This window comes from Oncorhynchus masou, chromosome 29 (assembly GCF_036934945.1).
Source record: "Oncorhynchus masou masou isolate Uvic2021 chromosome 29, UVic_Omas_1.1, whole genome shotgun sequence".
Classification (NCBI taxonomy): Eukaryota; Metazoa; Chordata; class Actinopteri; order Salmoniformes; family Salmonidae; genus Oncorhynchus; species Oncorhynchus masou.
In genome coordinates this window covers 85,900,458-85,917,239 of record NC_088240.1, presented here as the reverse complement: position 1 = coordinate 85,917,239, position 16,782 = coordinate 85,900,458, and the positions used below count along the sequence as shown (strand labels likewise).

At 47.6% G+C, this 16,782-nt stretch overlaps 2 protein-coding genes across 2 annotated transcripts in view; one reads left to right on the top strand and one right to left on the bottom strand.

Moving 5' to 3' along the window:
• Positions 1–16,782, bottom strand: part of LOC135519807 (neurobeachin-like protein 2) — a 190,046-nt gene that overhangs the window by 58,795 nt on the left and 114,469 nt on the right. The window contains 11 exon segments of the mRNA XM_064945020.1: positions 467–600; positions 1,676–1,853; positions 2,949–3,041; positions 4,353–4,435; positions 5,625–5,952; positions 6,758–6,877; positions 8,949–9,081; positions 11,185–11,513; positions 15,835–16,082; positions 16,085–16,175; positions 16,391–16,489. Coding sequence (XP_064801092.1) covers positions 467–600; positions 1,676–1,853; positions 2,949–3,041; positions 4,353–4,435; positions 5,625–5,952; positions 6,758–6,877; positions 8,949–9,081; positions 11,185–11,513; positions 15,835–16,082; positions 16,085–16,175; positions 16,391–16,489 — 1,836 coding nt within the window.
• Positions 16,535–16,782, top strand: part of LOC135521295 (neurobeachin-like protein 2) — a gene marked incomplete at its 3' end in the record, with an annotated part of 60,370 nt that continues 60,122 nt past the window's right edge. The window contains 1 exon segment of the mRNA XM_064947214.1: positions 16,535–16,564. Coding sequence (XP_064803286.1) covers positions 16,535–16,564 — 30 coding nt within the window.

Sequence of the window (16,782 nt, the reverse complement as noted above, 5' to 3'; positions counted from 1 at the left end):
ATGGCTCCTATAATGGGCCAGTACCCTAGTGAACATGGCTCCTATAATGGGCCAGTACCCTAGTGAACATGGCTCCTATAATGGGCCAGTACCCTAGTGAACATGGCTCCTATAATGGGCCAGTACCCTAGTGAACACGGCTCCTATAATGGGCCAGTACCTTAGTGAGCATGGCTCCTATAATGGGCCAGTACCTTAGTGAGCATGGCTCCCATAACGGGCCAGTACCTTAGTGAGCATGGCTCCTATAACGGGCCAGTACCTTAGTGAGCATGGCTCCCATAACGGGCCAGTACCTTAGTGAGCATGGCTCCCATAACGGGCCAGTACCTTAGTGAGCATGGCTCCTATAACGGGCCAGTACCTTAGTGAGCATGGCTCCCATAACGGGCCAGTACCTTAGTGAGCATGGCTCCTATAATGGGCCAGTACCTTAGTGAGCATGGCTCCTATAACGGGCCAGTACCTTAGTGAGCATGGCTCCTATAATGCTGGGTCCGTGGCAGTTCAGTAGGCTCTCCTGGTTGACAGGGTGATGACGAATCAGATTCTTCACCATCAGCAGGAAGGCTGCTACACTGTTCCTCTCCAGCCGACCATCTGACACACACACACACACACACACACACACACACACACACACACACACACACACACACACACACACACACACACACACACACACACACACACACACACACACACACACACACACACACACACATTAATTGATGTAAAATAAGCCTGTTGAGTACGATAGCGCTTCATCAGTGTTCACGGAGCACCATTTCCAAAATCAAAATATTCCCAGTAACGTAGCTCTTTAACACCCACTGACCTTGCAAAGTATGTCAATTAAGCAATAAAGGCCCGAGGGGGTGTGGTATAAGGCCAATATACCACGGCTAAGGGCTGTTCTTAGGCTGGACGCAACACGGCCCTTAGCAGTGGTATATTGGCCTTATACCACAAACCCCTGAGGTGTCTTACTGCTGTTATAAACTGGTTACCAACATAGTTAGAGCAGGAAAAATACATGTTGTCATACCCATGGTACACGGTCTGATATACCACGGCTGTCAGCCAATCAGCATTCGGGGATAGAACCGATTCGAGCCCTGAATGTTGATTGGCTGAAAGCCGCGGTATTACAAAACATATATTTTTACTGTTCTAATTAGCCGTGGTATATTGACCATATAACACATCCCCTCTGGCTTATTGAATGTACAATGACTAAGGGCTGTTCTTAGGCACAACCCAAAGCGGAGTACAGCCTGGACACAGCCCTTAGCCGTGGTATATTGACCATATAACACATCCCCTCTGGCTTATTGAATGTACAATGACTAAGGGCTGTTCTTAGGCACAACCCAACGCGGAGTACAGCCTGGACACAGCCCTTAGCCGTGGTATATTGGTCATATATCACAAATCCCAGAGGTGCCTTACTGCTATTATAAACTGGTTACCAATGTAATTAGAGCAGTAAACAAGTATACCTTTGGGTATATTGTGTGATATACACATGGCTGAAATGCTGTTTCAGCCAATTAGCATTCAGGGCTGGAACCCCCCAGTTGATAATACAGTATAATATATCTGTCTCTCTATTATCTCTAACACACATATACAGCAGTACAAACACACACTGGACCCTGTACAGGCTACTGACCGGAGGACTTGCCCAGTGGCAGCAGCATGCCGACAGGCCCCCGGGAGGAGCTACCGGTTAGTTCTGGTCCAAGCAGGTCTGACGTCTCCTGGCCTCCTCCCTCCGCCTGCTCTGGCTCACACACCTGTTCCAGGAGGGGCAGTAGAACCCCCATGCCCCCCACTGTGTTCAACACATCCTACAGGGATACACACACAGAGACAAACATACATACACACAGTCAGACACAGAGACAAACACACAGTCAGACACAGAGACATACATACATACACACAGTCAGACACAGAGATATACACAGTCAGACACAGAGATATACATACAGTCAGACACAGAGACATACACACAGTCAGACACAGAGACATACATACATACACACAGTCAGACACAGAGACATACACAGTCAGACACAGAGACATACACACAGTCAGACACAGAGACATACATACAGTCAGACACAGAGACATACATACATACACACAGTCAGACACAGAGATATACACAGTCAGACACAGAGACATACACACATACACACAGTCAGACACAGAGACATACACAGTCAGACACAGAGACATACACACAGTCAGACACAGAGACATACATACATACACACAGTCAGACACAGAGATATACACACAGTCAGACACAGAGACAAACATACATACACACAGTCAGACACAGAGACAAACATACATACACACAGTCAGACACAGAGACATACACACAGTCAGACACAGAGACAAACATACATACACACAGTCAGACACAGAGACAAACATACATACACACAGTCAGACACAGAGACATACACACAGTCAGACACAGAGACATACATACATACACACAGTCAGACACAGAGACAAACATACATACACACAGTCAGACACAGAGACATACACACAGTCAGACACAGAGACATACACACAGTCAGACACAGAGACAAACATACATACACACAGTCCGACACAGAGACATACACAGTCAGACACAGAGACATACACAGTCAGACACAGAGACATACACACAGTCAGACACAGAGACATACATACATACACACAGTCAGACACAGAGACAAACACACAGTCAGACACAGAGACATACACAGTCAGACACAGAGACATACACAGTCAGACACAGAGACATACACAGTCACAGTCTTGTCACTCGAGGAACCCTCACCCAAGCACAGTGATGTTGCCAGGTCCAACTAGTTTACTGAGCTCTTGGTTAACAAAGACAGTAGCAACTGTTGGAGGGAGAATGAATAGCAACACACCTTGATGTCCCAGTTCACCACCCTGTGGCCTGTCAGTCTGCCATCATACTGGTGGTTAGGAGACAGGTCCACACAGATCTGACTCTTGAAGGCCTGAGACAAATACAAGTGTTTTAATGACAGCGTTGCTACCCGTTGTTGCTACAGCATTACTACCCGTTGTTACTACAGCGTTACTACCCGTTGTTACTACAGCGTTACTACCCGTTGTTACTACAGCGTTACTACCCGTTGTTACTACAGCGTTGCTACCCGTTGTTACTACAGCGTTGCTACCCGTTGTTACTACAGCGTTGCTACCCGTTGTTACTACAGCGTTACTACCCGTGGTTACTACAGCGTTGCTACCCGTTGTTACTACATCGTTGCTACCCGTTGTTACTACATCGTTGCTACCCGTTGTTACTACATCGTTGCTACCCGTTGTTACTACAGCGTTGCTACCCGTTGTTACTACAGCGTTACTACCCGTTGTTACTACAGCGTTGCTACCCGTTGTTACTACAGCGTTGCTACCCGTTGTTACTACAGCGTTGCTACCCGTTGTTACTACAGCGTTGCTACCCGTTGTTACTACAGCGTTGCTACCCGTTGTTACTACAGCGTTGCTACCCGTTGTTACTACAGCGTTACTACCAGTTGTTACTACAGCGTTACTACCCGTTGTTACTACAGCGTTACTACCGTTGTTACTACAGCATTACTACCCGTTGTTACTACAGCGTTACTACCCGTTGTTACTACAGCGTTACTGCCCGTTGTTGCTACAGCGTTACTACCCATTGTTGCTACAGCGTTACTACCCGTTGTTGCTACAGCGTTACTACCCGTTGTTGCTACAGCGTTACTACCCGTTGTTGCTACAGCGTTACTACCCGTTGTTGCTACAGCGTTACTACCCGTTGTTGCTACAGCGTTACTACCCGTTGTTGCTACAGCGTTACTACCCGTTGTTGCTACAGCGTTACTACCCATTGTTGCTACAGCGTTACTACCCGTTGTTGCTACAGCGTTACTACCCGTTGTTACTACAGCGTTACTACCCGTTGTTACTACAGCGTTGCTACCCGTTGTTACTACAGCATTACTACCCGTTGTTACTACAGCATTACTACCCGTTGTTACTACAGCATTACTACCCGTTGTTACTACAGCGTTACTACCCGTTGTTACTACAGCATTACCGCCCGTTGTTGCTACAGCGTTACTACCCGTTGTTGCTACAGCGTTACTACCCGTTGTTGCTACAGCGTTACTACCCGTTGTTACTACAGCATTACTACCCGTTGTTACTACAGCATTACTACCCGTTGTTACTACAGCGTTACTACCTGTTTTTAGAACATTGTAACTATGTAACATTGTAACTGTGTTCTGGGAGGAGCCTGTGAGTGAGCCACCCACCTGAGGAGTGTAGTAGAGAAGCAGTTTACTGTTGAGGTCCGACAGCTCTCCATCTGCCTTGAACAGGGACACATGGTTGGGGCCTGGGAGGGAGGGAGGGTTACAAGGTTACTATATATAGTGTGTTGGGTGTGTGTAGATACCAGCAGAATGTATGGCCCTAGTGTGTGTGGCCTAGCTAGTGTGTGTACAGTGTGTACAGGATACAATGTTTGGTCCCCCTGTAAATAAAATGACTAACTAGTAGGGTAGACAGATGTAGAAGAGGGTAGAAGACAACAACTGGAGTCTGGCCAGTAGGCCTTAAACCATGTGAACCTGACCACCAAGTCACAGCCTTGTGTGGGTGGGAAGAGGGGTGCTTATATGATTGATGCTGTATAATGATGTGATATTCTATGTGAAAGCAGCAGCACTTTTTAATGTTCAGACCAATTACCCCTCCGGACAATAAAGTAAGTCCTAATCCTACCAGCAGTGTCTAGGACCTTGGTGTGTGTGTGTACCAGCAGTGTATCGGGCCTTGGTGTGTGTGTGTACCAGCAGTGTCTAGGGCCTTGGTGTGTGTGTGTACCAGCAGTGGCTAGGGCCTTAGTGTGTGTGTGTGTGTGTGTGTGTGTGTGTGTGTGTGTGTGTGTGTGTGTGTGTGTGTGTGTGTGTGTGTGTGTGTGTGTGTGTGTGTGTGTGTGTGTATCAGCAGTGTCTAGGGCCTTGGTGTGTGTGTGTGTGTGTGTGTGTACCAGCAGTGTCTAGGGCCTTGGTGTGTGTGTGTGTGTGTGTGTGTGTGTGTGTGTGTGTGTGTGTGTGTGTGTGTGTGTGTGTGTGTGTGTGTGTGTGTGTGTGTGTGTGTGTGTGTGTGTGTGTGTGTACCAGCAGTGTCTAGGGCCTTGGTGTGTGTGTGTGTACCAGCAGTATCTAGGGCCTTGGTGTGTGTGTGTACCAGCAGTGTCTAGGGCCTTGGTGAGGGCCTTGGTGTGTGTGTGTGTACAAGCAGTGTATAGGGCCTTGGTGTGTGTGTGTACCAGCAGTGTATAGGGCCTTGGTGTGTGTGTGTGTACCCCAGCAGTGTATAGGGCCTTGGTGTGTGTGTGTGTACCAGCAGTGTATAGGGCCTTGGTGTGTGTGTGTACCAGCAGTGTATAGGGCCTTGGTGTGTGTGTGGGTACCAGCAGTGTCTAGGGCCTTGGTGTGTGTGTGTGTGTACCAGCAGTGTATAGGGCCTTGGTGTGTGTGTGTACCAGCAGTGTCTAGGGCCTTGGTGTGTGTGTGTACCAGCAGTGTATAGGGCCTTGGTGTGCACTGGCTGCAGGGCCTCATGACAGATGAAGGCGGTCCCCAGGAGCCCGTCCAGTGAGGTGGGCGTGCCCCACTCCGTGTCCTGCAGCCCGGCGGGGATGGTGTGGACGGGAGCGTCACGCAGGGGCCCAGGCCCCCAGCGGCCTGCCGCAAAGGAGGCTGGGAAGGACTGGGAGCGGGTGATGGGGGGAGCGTGGGCAGGGAAACCCATCTCTGCTGGGTGGAGGGAGGGGGGAGGCAGGGTGGGGGAGGTGGTGGTGGTGGTACGGTGGCCTGCTGAGCCAATACAACAGGAGGTGAAAGGCTACAGGGGGAGGGAGTAGGGGAGAGGGAGTAGGAAGGGAGGAGGGAGGGAGTAGGGAGTGAATAAGAAAGGAGGGTGTAGGGAGGGAGGATAAAGTTAGACAAGATAGTAGTGTTTCTGTTAGCTATCCACCCAGTCAGACCCAGTAGGATGTACCAACAAGAGACGTACCAACAAGAGACGTACCAACAAGACATGTACCAACAAGAGACGTAATGGACTAATGGACCCAGGATGGCTAATGGACCCAGGATGGCTAATGGACCCAGGATGGCTAATGGACCCAGGATGGTTAATGGACCCAGGATGGCTAATGGACCCAGGATGGCTAATGGATCCAGGATGGCTAATGGACCCAGGATGGTTAATGGATCCAGGATGGCTAATGGACCCAGGATGGCTAATGGACCCAGGATGGCTAATGGACCCTGGATGGCTAATGGACCCAGGATGGCTAATGGACCCAGGATGGCTAATGGACCCAGGATGGCTAATGGACCCAGGATGGCTAATGCAGCAGTAATGGACCCAGGATGGCTAATGCAGCCGTAATTGACCCAGCAAGACCTCAGGTTTCAACAGTTACCATGAAAACAGAACAGATGTAAAATGTGTTTTTTAAAGTGTAATCAAACAACAAGAGACAACTGAGGATCATAAACAATTGTTTTTCTATTTTCTATGTCTGTCTTTGGCACTTTGCTCTCAGCCTTTGTCCTAATCCAGACATATTTTGTCCTATTCCAACCATATTTTGCTTTCCCAATTTAGTAATGTCCTTCACCCCAATGTCTCAGTCTCTCACCTCATTGAGCGAGGGGAATCGGAGCTGGGCTGTCTTGCGCTGTTCTCCATCGATGTAGATGGTGACCAGATTCTGACCGAAGGGACGGCGACCGGGAATATGGACTATATCTACAGAGTGCTGTAGGGTAAAGAGAGAGAGCGAGGAGAGCGAGAGGGAGAAGAGAGAGAGCGAGAGGGAGAAGAGAGAGAGGGAGGGAGGAGAGAGCGAGAGGAAAAGAGAGCGAGAAGAGAGAGTGAGAGAGGAGAGAGAGTGAGTGAGCAAGAGGGGGAGAGAGAGGGAGGAGGAGAGAGAGGGTGGAGGAGAGAGCGAGTGGGAGAAGAGAGAGAGCGAGAGAGAAGAGAAAATAGTCTTTACTCAATATATTGCAGGTAAAATATGACTTCTATGCAAGGTATGCCTGCTAGATTATTGTGTTTTCTCCAGAATCTAGAAACATGAGTGTGTCTTGAACTAGTTAAACATCCATTATTAAACAGTCCCTGATGATGATCATTCATTAGAGTAACAACACAGCTGTAGTGAACAGATGGCACAGCAGCTAACTGGCTGATCCCAGCTTACATCAGGCCTGTCAGATAAGATGGGGAAACAACTCCGTAATTGAGAGGCTGTGTCTTGATCTGATTGCCTCCCGAATGGAGTAGTGGTCTGGGAGTAGTGGCCTGAGGAAACACACTTAATGTGTTGTGAAAAGTGTAACGAAATGTAATGGCATGTCATGTTTTAAAATGTATAGAACTGTCTTCATGTTGCTCGACCCCAGGAAGAGTATCTGCTGCCTTGGCAGGAACTAATGGGGATCCATAATAAACCCCAGGAAGAGTAGCTGCTGTCTTGGCAGGAACTAATGGGGATCCATAATAAACCCCAGGAAGAGTTGCTGCTGTCTTGGCAGGAACTAATGGGGATCCATAATAAACCCCAGGAAGAGTATCTGCTGCCTTGGCAGGAACTAATGGGGATCCATAATAAACCCCAGGAAGAGTATCTGCTGCCTTGGCAGGAACTAATGGTGATCCATAATAAACCCCAGGAAGAGTATCTGCTGCCTTGGCATGAACTAATGAGGATCCATAATAAACCCCAGGAAGAGTAGCTGCTGCCTTGGCAGGAACTAATGGGGATCTATAATAAACCCCAGGAAGAGTATCTGCTGCCTTGGCATGAACTAATGGGGATCCATAATAAACCCCAGTAAGGGTAGCTGCTGCCTTGGCAGGAACTAATGGTGATCCATAATAAACCCCAGGAAGAGTAGCTGCTGCCTTGGCAGGAACTAATGGGGATCTATAATGAACCCCAGGAAGAGTATCTGCTGCCTTGGCATGAACTAATGGGGATCCATAATAAACCCCAGGAAGGGTAGCTGCTGCCTTGGCATGAACTAATGGGGATCCATAATAAACCCCAGGAAGGGTAGCTGCTGCCTTGGCAGGAACTAATGGTGATCCATAATAAACCCCAGGAAGAGTAGCTGCTGCCTTGGCAGGAACTAATGGGGATCCATAATAAACCCCAGGAAGGGTAGCTGCTGCCTTGGCAGGAACTAATGATGATCCATAATAAACCCCAGGAAGAGTAGCTGCTGCCTTGGCAGGAACTAATGGGGATCTATAATAAACCCCAGGAAGAGTATCTGCTGCCTTGGCATGAACTAATGGGGATCCATAATAAACCCCAGGAAGGGTAGCTGCTGCCTTGGCAGGAACTAATGGGGATCCATAATAAACCCCAGGAAGAGTAGCTGCTGCCTTGGCAGGAACTAATGGGGATCCATAATAAACCCCAGGAAGGGTAGCTGCTGCCTTGGCAGGAAATAATGGGGATCCATAATAAACCCCAGGAAGAGTAGCTGCTGCCTTGGCAGGAACTAATGGGGATCCTTATTAAACCCCAGGAAGAGTAGCTGCTGTCTTGGCAGGAACTAATGGGGATCCATAATAAACCCCAGGAAGAGTATCTGCTGCCTTGGCAGGAACTAATGGGGATCCATAATAAACCCCAGGAAGAGTATCTGCTGCCTTGGCAGGAACTAATGGTGATCCATAATAAACCCAAATGGCCCCCTATTCTCTAGTCTCTATAAAGTGCACTACATTTAACCCTGGTCAAACCTAGTGCACTGTATAGGGAATAGGGTGAAATTTGGTCCCCATCCTCTGTCCCGATATCTCTGTGTGTATCTTACCCAGCAGCAGTCTGTCAGAGGGTGTTCTGGCAGGGACACGACCATGTAGTCTTTCTTAGTGCAGACAGCCACCACCAACACTCCCTCCATGGTGAAGAAAGCCTCTAAACCCGTACCACTGGCTGTCAACAGGCTAAGCACCAAGGAGACAGGAAACACATCAATAACTGCCCCCTTGGGGGATCGATAAAGTTAACTGAATGGATTTGAATTTGATCCAACTGACGACTGGTGGCAATATTAAGTTACTCTGCCTGTTACATACTTTTAAATCCTATTGCTTTCAACTAGGGCTGTGGCGGTCATGACATTTTGCCAGCCGGTTGTTGTCATGCAAAAGCCTGCTGGTCTCCCGGTAATTGACCGGTAATGAACATGCAACACACGTCGGTGGATCATCTAATAATAAATCTATGTAATAGACACCATCACAATACATACAGGATGCATTCAGGTCTAAAGAAACATTATGACGTGAATAAAATGTATTTCAGAAGAACAGAATATGAGCTACGCGATGTTATCTGGCTGTGCTCCATGACATAGGCTATAGGCCAGTTCCTTTAGCTGACAAGATGTGCTTTTAAGTCCCGTCCCATTATTTGATGATTTTATAGTAAGAAGAATATATTTGAACTTAGCTGAATCAAATAGAAAGGATATTTCCCCCATTCCGGAGCCAGTGAGCACACGGTGGATATGTGGAGTGTAAAAATGCTCATTTGAAACAGGTCCTATATGCTATAGATTTACAGTTATTTGTCAACTTTACACTCAACATTCACCCATCAGTCTATTCTCAATGTAATCTTGTCTTTACTAATATGTACAGGCTTTCACCCTGCTGTTCAAATGGGTCATCACAGTGAGGGAGGGGAGTTTGAAAAGCATGATAATGTTTTGATGGTAAGTGTTTGATGTGATTTTAGATTGCATTGATGTCAGAGTGGTTAGAGGAACAATAGAGCCCTGAGTACCAGGCCATTAGGACCTGATGGAGTGACAATAGAGCCCTGAGTACCAGGCGATTAGGACCTGATGGAGTGACAATAGAGTCCTGAGTACAAGGCCAGTAGGACCTGATGGAGGGACCGTAGAGCCCTGAGTACCAGGCCATGAGGACCTGATGGAGTGACAATAGAGCCCTGAGTACAAGGCCATTAGGACCTGATGGAGGGACAATAGAGCCCTGAGTACCAGGCCATTAGGACCTGATGGAGTGACAATAGAGCCCTGAGTACCAGGCCATTAGGACATGATGGGGGAACAATAGAGCCCTGAGTACCAGGCCATTAGGACCTGATGGAGGGACCGTAGAGCCCTGAGTACCAGGCCATTAGGACCTGATGGAGTGACAATAGAGCCCTGAGTACCAGGCCATGAGGACCTGATGGAGGGCCCGTAGAGCCCTGAGTACCAGGCCATTAGGACCTGATGGAGGGACCGTAGAGCCCTGAGTACCAGGCCATTAGGACCTGATGGAGGGACCGTAGAGCCCTGAGTACCAGGCCATTAGGACCTGATGGGGGAACAATAGAGCCCTGAGTACCAGGCCATGAGGACCTGATGGAGGGACCGTAGAGCCCTGAGTACCAGGCCATGAGGACCTGATGGAGTGACAATAGAGCCCTGAGTACCAGGCCATTAGGACCTGATGGGGGAACAATAGAGCCCTGAGTACCAGGCCATGAGGACCTGATGGGGGAACAGTAGAGCCCTGAGTACCAGGCCATTAGGACCTGATGGAGGGACCGTAGAGCCCTGAGTACCAGGCCATTAGGACCTAATGGAGGACCATAGAGCATTGAGTACCAGGCCATTAGGACCTGATGGAGGGACCATAGAGCCCTGAATACCAGGCCATTAGGACCTGATGGTCGTTAGTGGGTAGGGTGCTAACAAAGCATGACACAGTGCATGAGAGGAGATTACCGCGACTCAACAGTCACGTGGAATTTTACTGCATTCATGACTCATGACTGCCAGTGTGGCAGTAATATGGTCACCGCAACATCCCATATTGAAAACAGAGAAGTGGGGGGATTTTCGCCAGTGCCGGACTTGCTCATTGGGCCAGCACAGGCTCGCTCATTGGGCCAGCACCGGCTCGCTCATTGGGCCAGCACCGGCTCGCTCATTGGCCCAGCACCGGCTCGCTCATTGGCCCAGCACCGGCTGGGCACACATCAAGCAGTAGTGTGGTCTTAGGTGTATCCCCATCTCTCCAGTCTGGTACCTGTACAGCTGTTTCCTGCGGGGGCCTTTGCCCATACCCCGTGTCGCCGCCCCTGGTGCCCCAGCAGACGGGCGGGTGCCGGGCGTGGAGAACTCTGAGTGGTATTGTGGGAAGTCCATGTTGAGACAGAGCCAGGCGTGGAAGGAAAACCCACTGCCTGGCCAGCGCTGGACCGTGGGCACCATGATCCCTGCCAGGGGATGGGTCAGGTCAAAATACTGCAGGGCGCTGTTCCTCCCCTCCCTGGCCGCCATCGCCGCCAGCACCCGGATGATGCGGGCGCAGTAAGGGTGTGTCCCCGTCCTCTTCCCTGCCAACACGTCCTGCCCCTGGTAAGGGAGAGAATTTTATCTAAGGGTGGTCATGTGCTGTATATAGGGTGATATCTAGACAGAGGGGTGATATCTGGACGGAGGGGTGCTATCTGGACGGAGGGGTGATATCTGAACAGAGGGGTGATATCTGAACAGAGGGGTGATATCTGGACGGAGGGGTGATATCTGGACGGAGGGGTGACATCTGAACAGAGGGGTGATATCTGGACGGAGGGGTGATATCTGGACGGAGGGGTGATATCTGGACGGAGGGGTGACATCTGAACAGAGGGGTGATATCTGGACGGAGGGGTGATATCTGGACGGAGGGGTGATATCTGGACAGAGGGGTGATATCTGGACGGAGGGGTGATATCTGAACAGAGGGGTGATATCTGGACTTAAGGGGTGATATCTGAACAGAGGGGTGATATCTGGACAGAGGGGTGATATCTGGACGGAGGGGTGATATCTGGACGGAGGGGTGATATCTGAACAGAGGGGTGATATCTGGACTTAAGGGGTGATATCTGAACAGAGGGGTGATATCTGGACAGAGGGGTGATATCTGGACGGAGGGGTGATATCTGGACGGAGGGGTGATATCTGGACAGAGGGGTGATATCTGGACGGAGGGGTGATATCTGGACGGAGGGGTTATATCTGGACTTAAGGGGTGATATCTGGACGGAGGGGTGATATCTGGACAGAGGGGTGATATCTGGACAGAGGGGTGATATCTGGACAGAGGGGTGATATCTGGACAGAGGGGTGATATCTGGACGGAGGGATTATATGTGGACGGAGGGGTGATATCTGAACAGAGGGGTGATATCTGGACAGAGGGGTTATATCTGGACAGAGGGGTGATATGTGGACGGAGGGGTGATATCTGGACGGAGGGGTTATATCTGGACGGAGGGGTGATATCTGGACGGAGGGGTGATATCTGGACGGAGGGGTGATATCTGAACAGAGGGGTGATATCTGGACAGAGGGGTGATATCTGGACGGAGGGGTGATATCTGGACGGAGGGGTGATATCTGGACAGAGGGGTGATATCTGGACAGAGGGGTGATATCTGGGTTAATTGTTAAGGTTGGTGATGTAGATGCTTCTATGTACAACATCAAAATAAATTCCTAGTAACTTTTGTTGCATGGCAATAAGGTTCTGATTCTGAATGGTTTTACAGTGCCCTCTGTAAATATTGGGACAGTGAAGCACTTTTCTTTTGAAATCAAACAATGACTGAGGTTAAAATGCGTACTGTCGTCTTTAATTTGAGGGTATTTTCATCCATGTTGGGTAAACCATTTAGAAATTACAGACCTTTTTTAATACATTGTCCCCCAATTTTAGGAGACCAAAAGTATTGGGTCAAATTGACTTCTATGTGTATTAAAGTAGTCAGAAGTTTAATATTTGGTCCCATTTTCACACAACGACTGCAGTATATCAAGCTGGTGACTGTACAAACTTGTTGGATGTACTTGCTGTTAATCTGAAACACAACAAAAACTATTTTGTGCCCAATAGAAATGAATGGTAAATAATGTGTCGAGTCATTTTTATTGTAAATAAGAATAGAATGTTCCTTAACCCTTCTACATTAATGTGGATTCTACCATGATTACAGGTAGTCCTGATGATCGTACATAATGATGAGTGAGAAAGTTACAGACGCACAAATATACCACCAAGACATGCTAACCTCTCACCATTACAATAACAGGGGAGGTTAGCATTTTATAGCATACCACCAAGACATGCTAACCTCTCACCATTACAATAACAGGGGAGGTTAGCATTTTATAGCATACCACCAAGACATGCTAACCTCTCACCATTACAATAACAGGGGAGGTTAGCATTTTATAGCATACCACCAAGACATGCTAACCTCTCACCATTACAATAACAGGGGAGGTTAGCATTTTATAGCATACCACCAAGACATGCTAACCTCTCACCATTACAATAACAGGGGAGGTTAGCATTTTATAGCATACCACCAAGACATGCTAACCTCTCACCATTACAATAACAGGGGAGGTTAGCATTTTATAGCATACCACCAAGACATGCTAACCTCTCACCATTACAATAACAGGGGAGGTTAGCATTTTATAGCATACCACCAAGACATGCTAACCTCTCACCATTACAATAACAGGGGAGGTTAGCATTTTATAGCATACCACCAAGACATGCTAACCTCTCACCATTACAATAACAGGGGAGGTTAGCATTTTATAGCATACCCCCAAGACATGCTAACCTCTCACCATTACAATAACAGGGGAGGTTAGCATTTTATAGCATACACCCAAGACATGCTAACCTCTCACCATTACAATAACAGGGGAGGTTAGCATTTTATAGCATACCCCCAAGACATGCTAACCTCTCACCATTACAATAACAGGGGAGGTTAGCATTTTATATCATACCCCCAAGACATGCTAACCTCTCACCATTACAATAACAGTGGAGGTTAGCATTTTATATCATACCCCCAAGACATGCTAACCTCTCACCATTACAATAACAGGGGAGGTTAGCATTTTATATCATACCCCCAAGACATGCTAACCTCTCACCATTACATTAACAGGGGAGGTTAGCATTTTATATCATACCCCCAAGACATGCTAACCTCTCACCATTACAATAACAGGGGAGGTTAGTATTTTATATCATACCCCCAAGACATGCTAACCTCTCACCATTACAATAACAGGGGAGGTTAGCATTTTATATCATACCCCCAAGACATGCTAACCTCTCACCATTACAATAACAGGGGAGGTTAGCATTTTATATCATACCCCCAAGACATGTTAACCTAGGTTAGTATTTTATATCATACGCCTAAGACATGCTAACCTCTCACCATTACAATAACAGGGGAGGTTAGCATTTTATATCATACCCCCAAGACATGCTAAACTCTCACCATTACAATAACAGGGGAGGTTAGCATTTTATATCATACCCCCAAAACATGCTAACCTCTCACCATTACAATAACAGGGGAGGTTAGCATTTTATATCATACCCCCAAGACATGCTAACCTCTCACCATTACAATAACAGGGGAGGTTAGCATTTTATATCATACCCCCAAGACATGCTAACCTCTCACCATTACAATAACAGGGGAGGTTAGTATTTTATATCATACCCCCAAGACATGCTAACCTCTCACCATTACAATAACAGGGGAGGTTAGCATTTTATATCATACCCCCAAGACATGCTAACCTCTCACCATTACAATAACAGGGGAGGTTAGCATTTTATATCATACCCCCAAGACATGTTAACCTAGGTTAGTATTTTATATCATACGCCTAAGACATGCTAACCTCTCACCATTACAATAACAGGGGAGGTTAGCATTTTATATCATACCCCCAAGACATGCTAAACTCTCACCATTACAATAACAGGGGAGGTTAGCATTTTATATCATACCCCCAAAACATGCTAACCTCTCACCATTACAATAACAGGGGAGGTTAGCATTTTATATCATACCCCCAAGACATGCTAACCTCTCACCATTACAATAACAGGGGAGGTTAGCATTTTATATCATACGCCTAAGACATGCTAACCTCTCACCATTACAATAACAGGGGAGGTTAGCATTTTATATCATACCCCCAAGACATGCTAACCTCTCACCATTACAATAACAGGGGAGGTTAGCATTTTATAGCATACCCCCAAGACATGCTAACCTCTCACCATTACAATAACAGGGGAGGTTAGCATTTTATATCATACGCCTAAGACATGCTAACCTCTCACCATTACAATAACAGGGGAGGTTAGCATTTTATATCATACCACCAAGACATGCTAACCTCTCACCATTACAATAACAGGGGAGGTTAGCATTTTATATCATACCCCCAAGACATGCTAACCTCTCACCATTACAATAACAGGGGAGGTTAGCATTTTATATCATACCCCCAAGACATGCTAACCTCTCACCATTACAATAACAGGGGAGGTTAGCATTTTATATCATACCCCCAAGACATGCTAACCTCTCACCATTACAATAACAGGGGAGGTTAGCATTTTATATCATACCCCCAAGACATGCTAACCTCTCACCATTACAATAACAGGGGAGGTTAGTATTTTGGGTGGGGGTATGATATTTAGAGTATAAAGCCCAATTATTATTTTTTTAAATGCTTCACTGTCCCAATAATTACGGAGGGCACTGTAAATGACTCTGTAAATGACTCTGTATATTGCACTGTAGATTACACAAATTAAAGCATTACAGAGCATCATTTTGAAATCAAATACCTGGTCGAGGGGTCGGAGCAGCCTCAACAGAGACTTCAGCTCAGCAGGCCTCAGACAGAGAGACCCCATGTCCTGTAACATCCCCAGGAGGCCATCGGCACACTGGCGGTCCAGTCTCTGTGGCTGGGAGAGGACATGGAGCACAGCCCCCACCAGGCCGGCCTCCACAGCCACCGTACGGCAGGCCAGGGAGCCCCCGCAGACCGCAGCCAGCCACTGGGCTACCAGGAGCTGCAGGTCCCTCTGGGGGCCAGGTCAGGCAGCCACTGTAGGAGGAGGAGGAGGGGCTGGTCGTTACTGACACCCAGGTGATGGGTGTGGGCGTGTTCCCCTTCCACCGCCTAGTGGAGAGAAGGAGAGGCAGAGAAAAGAGGAAGGCAATGAGAGAGGAGTGAGAGAGTCAGAGGTTTTTGTGGAAGTCCAAATATATCTAACCCACAGAACAATGACAAGTAAAGGACTAATGGCCTTCATGACAACATGACATTCTCTTCCTTTACACTCTACATTAGTATCCCTTTAACCAGATGAAGTGAGGAGGTTTCGATCTGCTCACCATGTTCATGAGTTCCTGCAGCAGACGTTTAGTGGGCTGACCCTGACTCTTCAGCACGTCAAACAGCTGGGAGTAGCCAATCCTCTCCTTGAATACCTCCTGGAGGGAGAAGAACACAGAGACACAAATATAGACAGGCTCGTAATGTACAGAGACACAAATATAGACAGGCCGGTAATGGACAGAGAAACAAATATAGACAGGCTGGTAATGTACAGAGAAACAAATATAGACAGGCCGGTAATGTACAGAGATATAAATATAGACAGGCTGGTAATGTACAGAGACACAAATATAGACAGGCTGGTAATGTACAGAGATATAAATATAGACAGGCTGGTAATGTACAGAGACACAAATATAGACAGGCTGGTAATGTACAGAGAAACAAA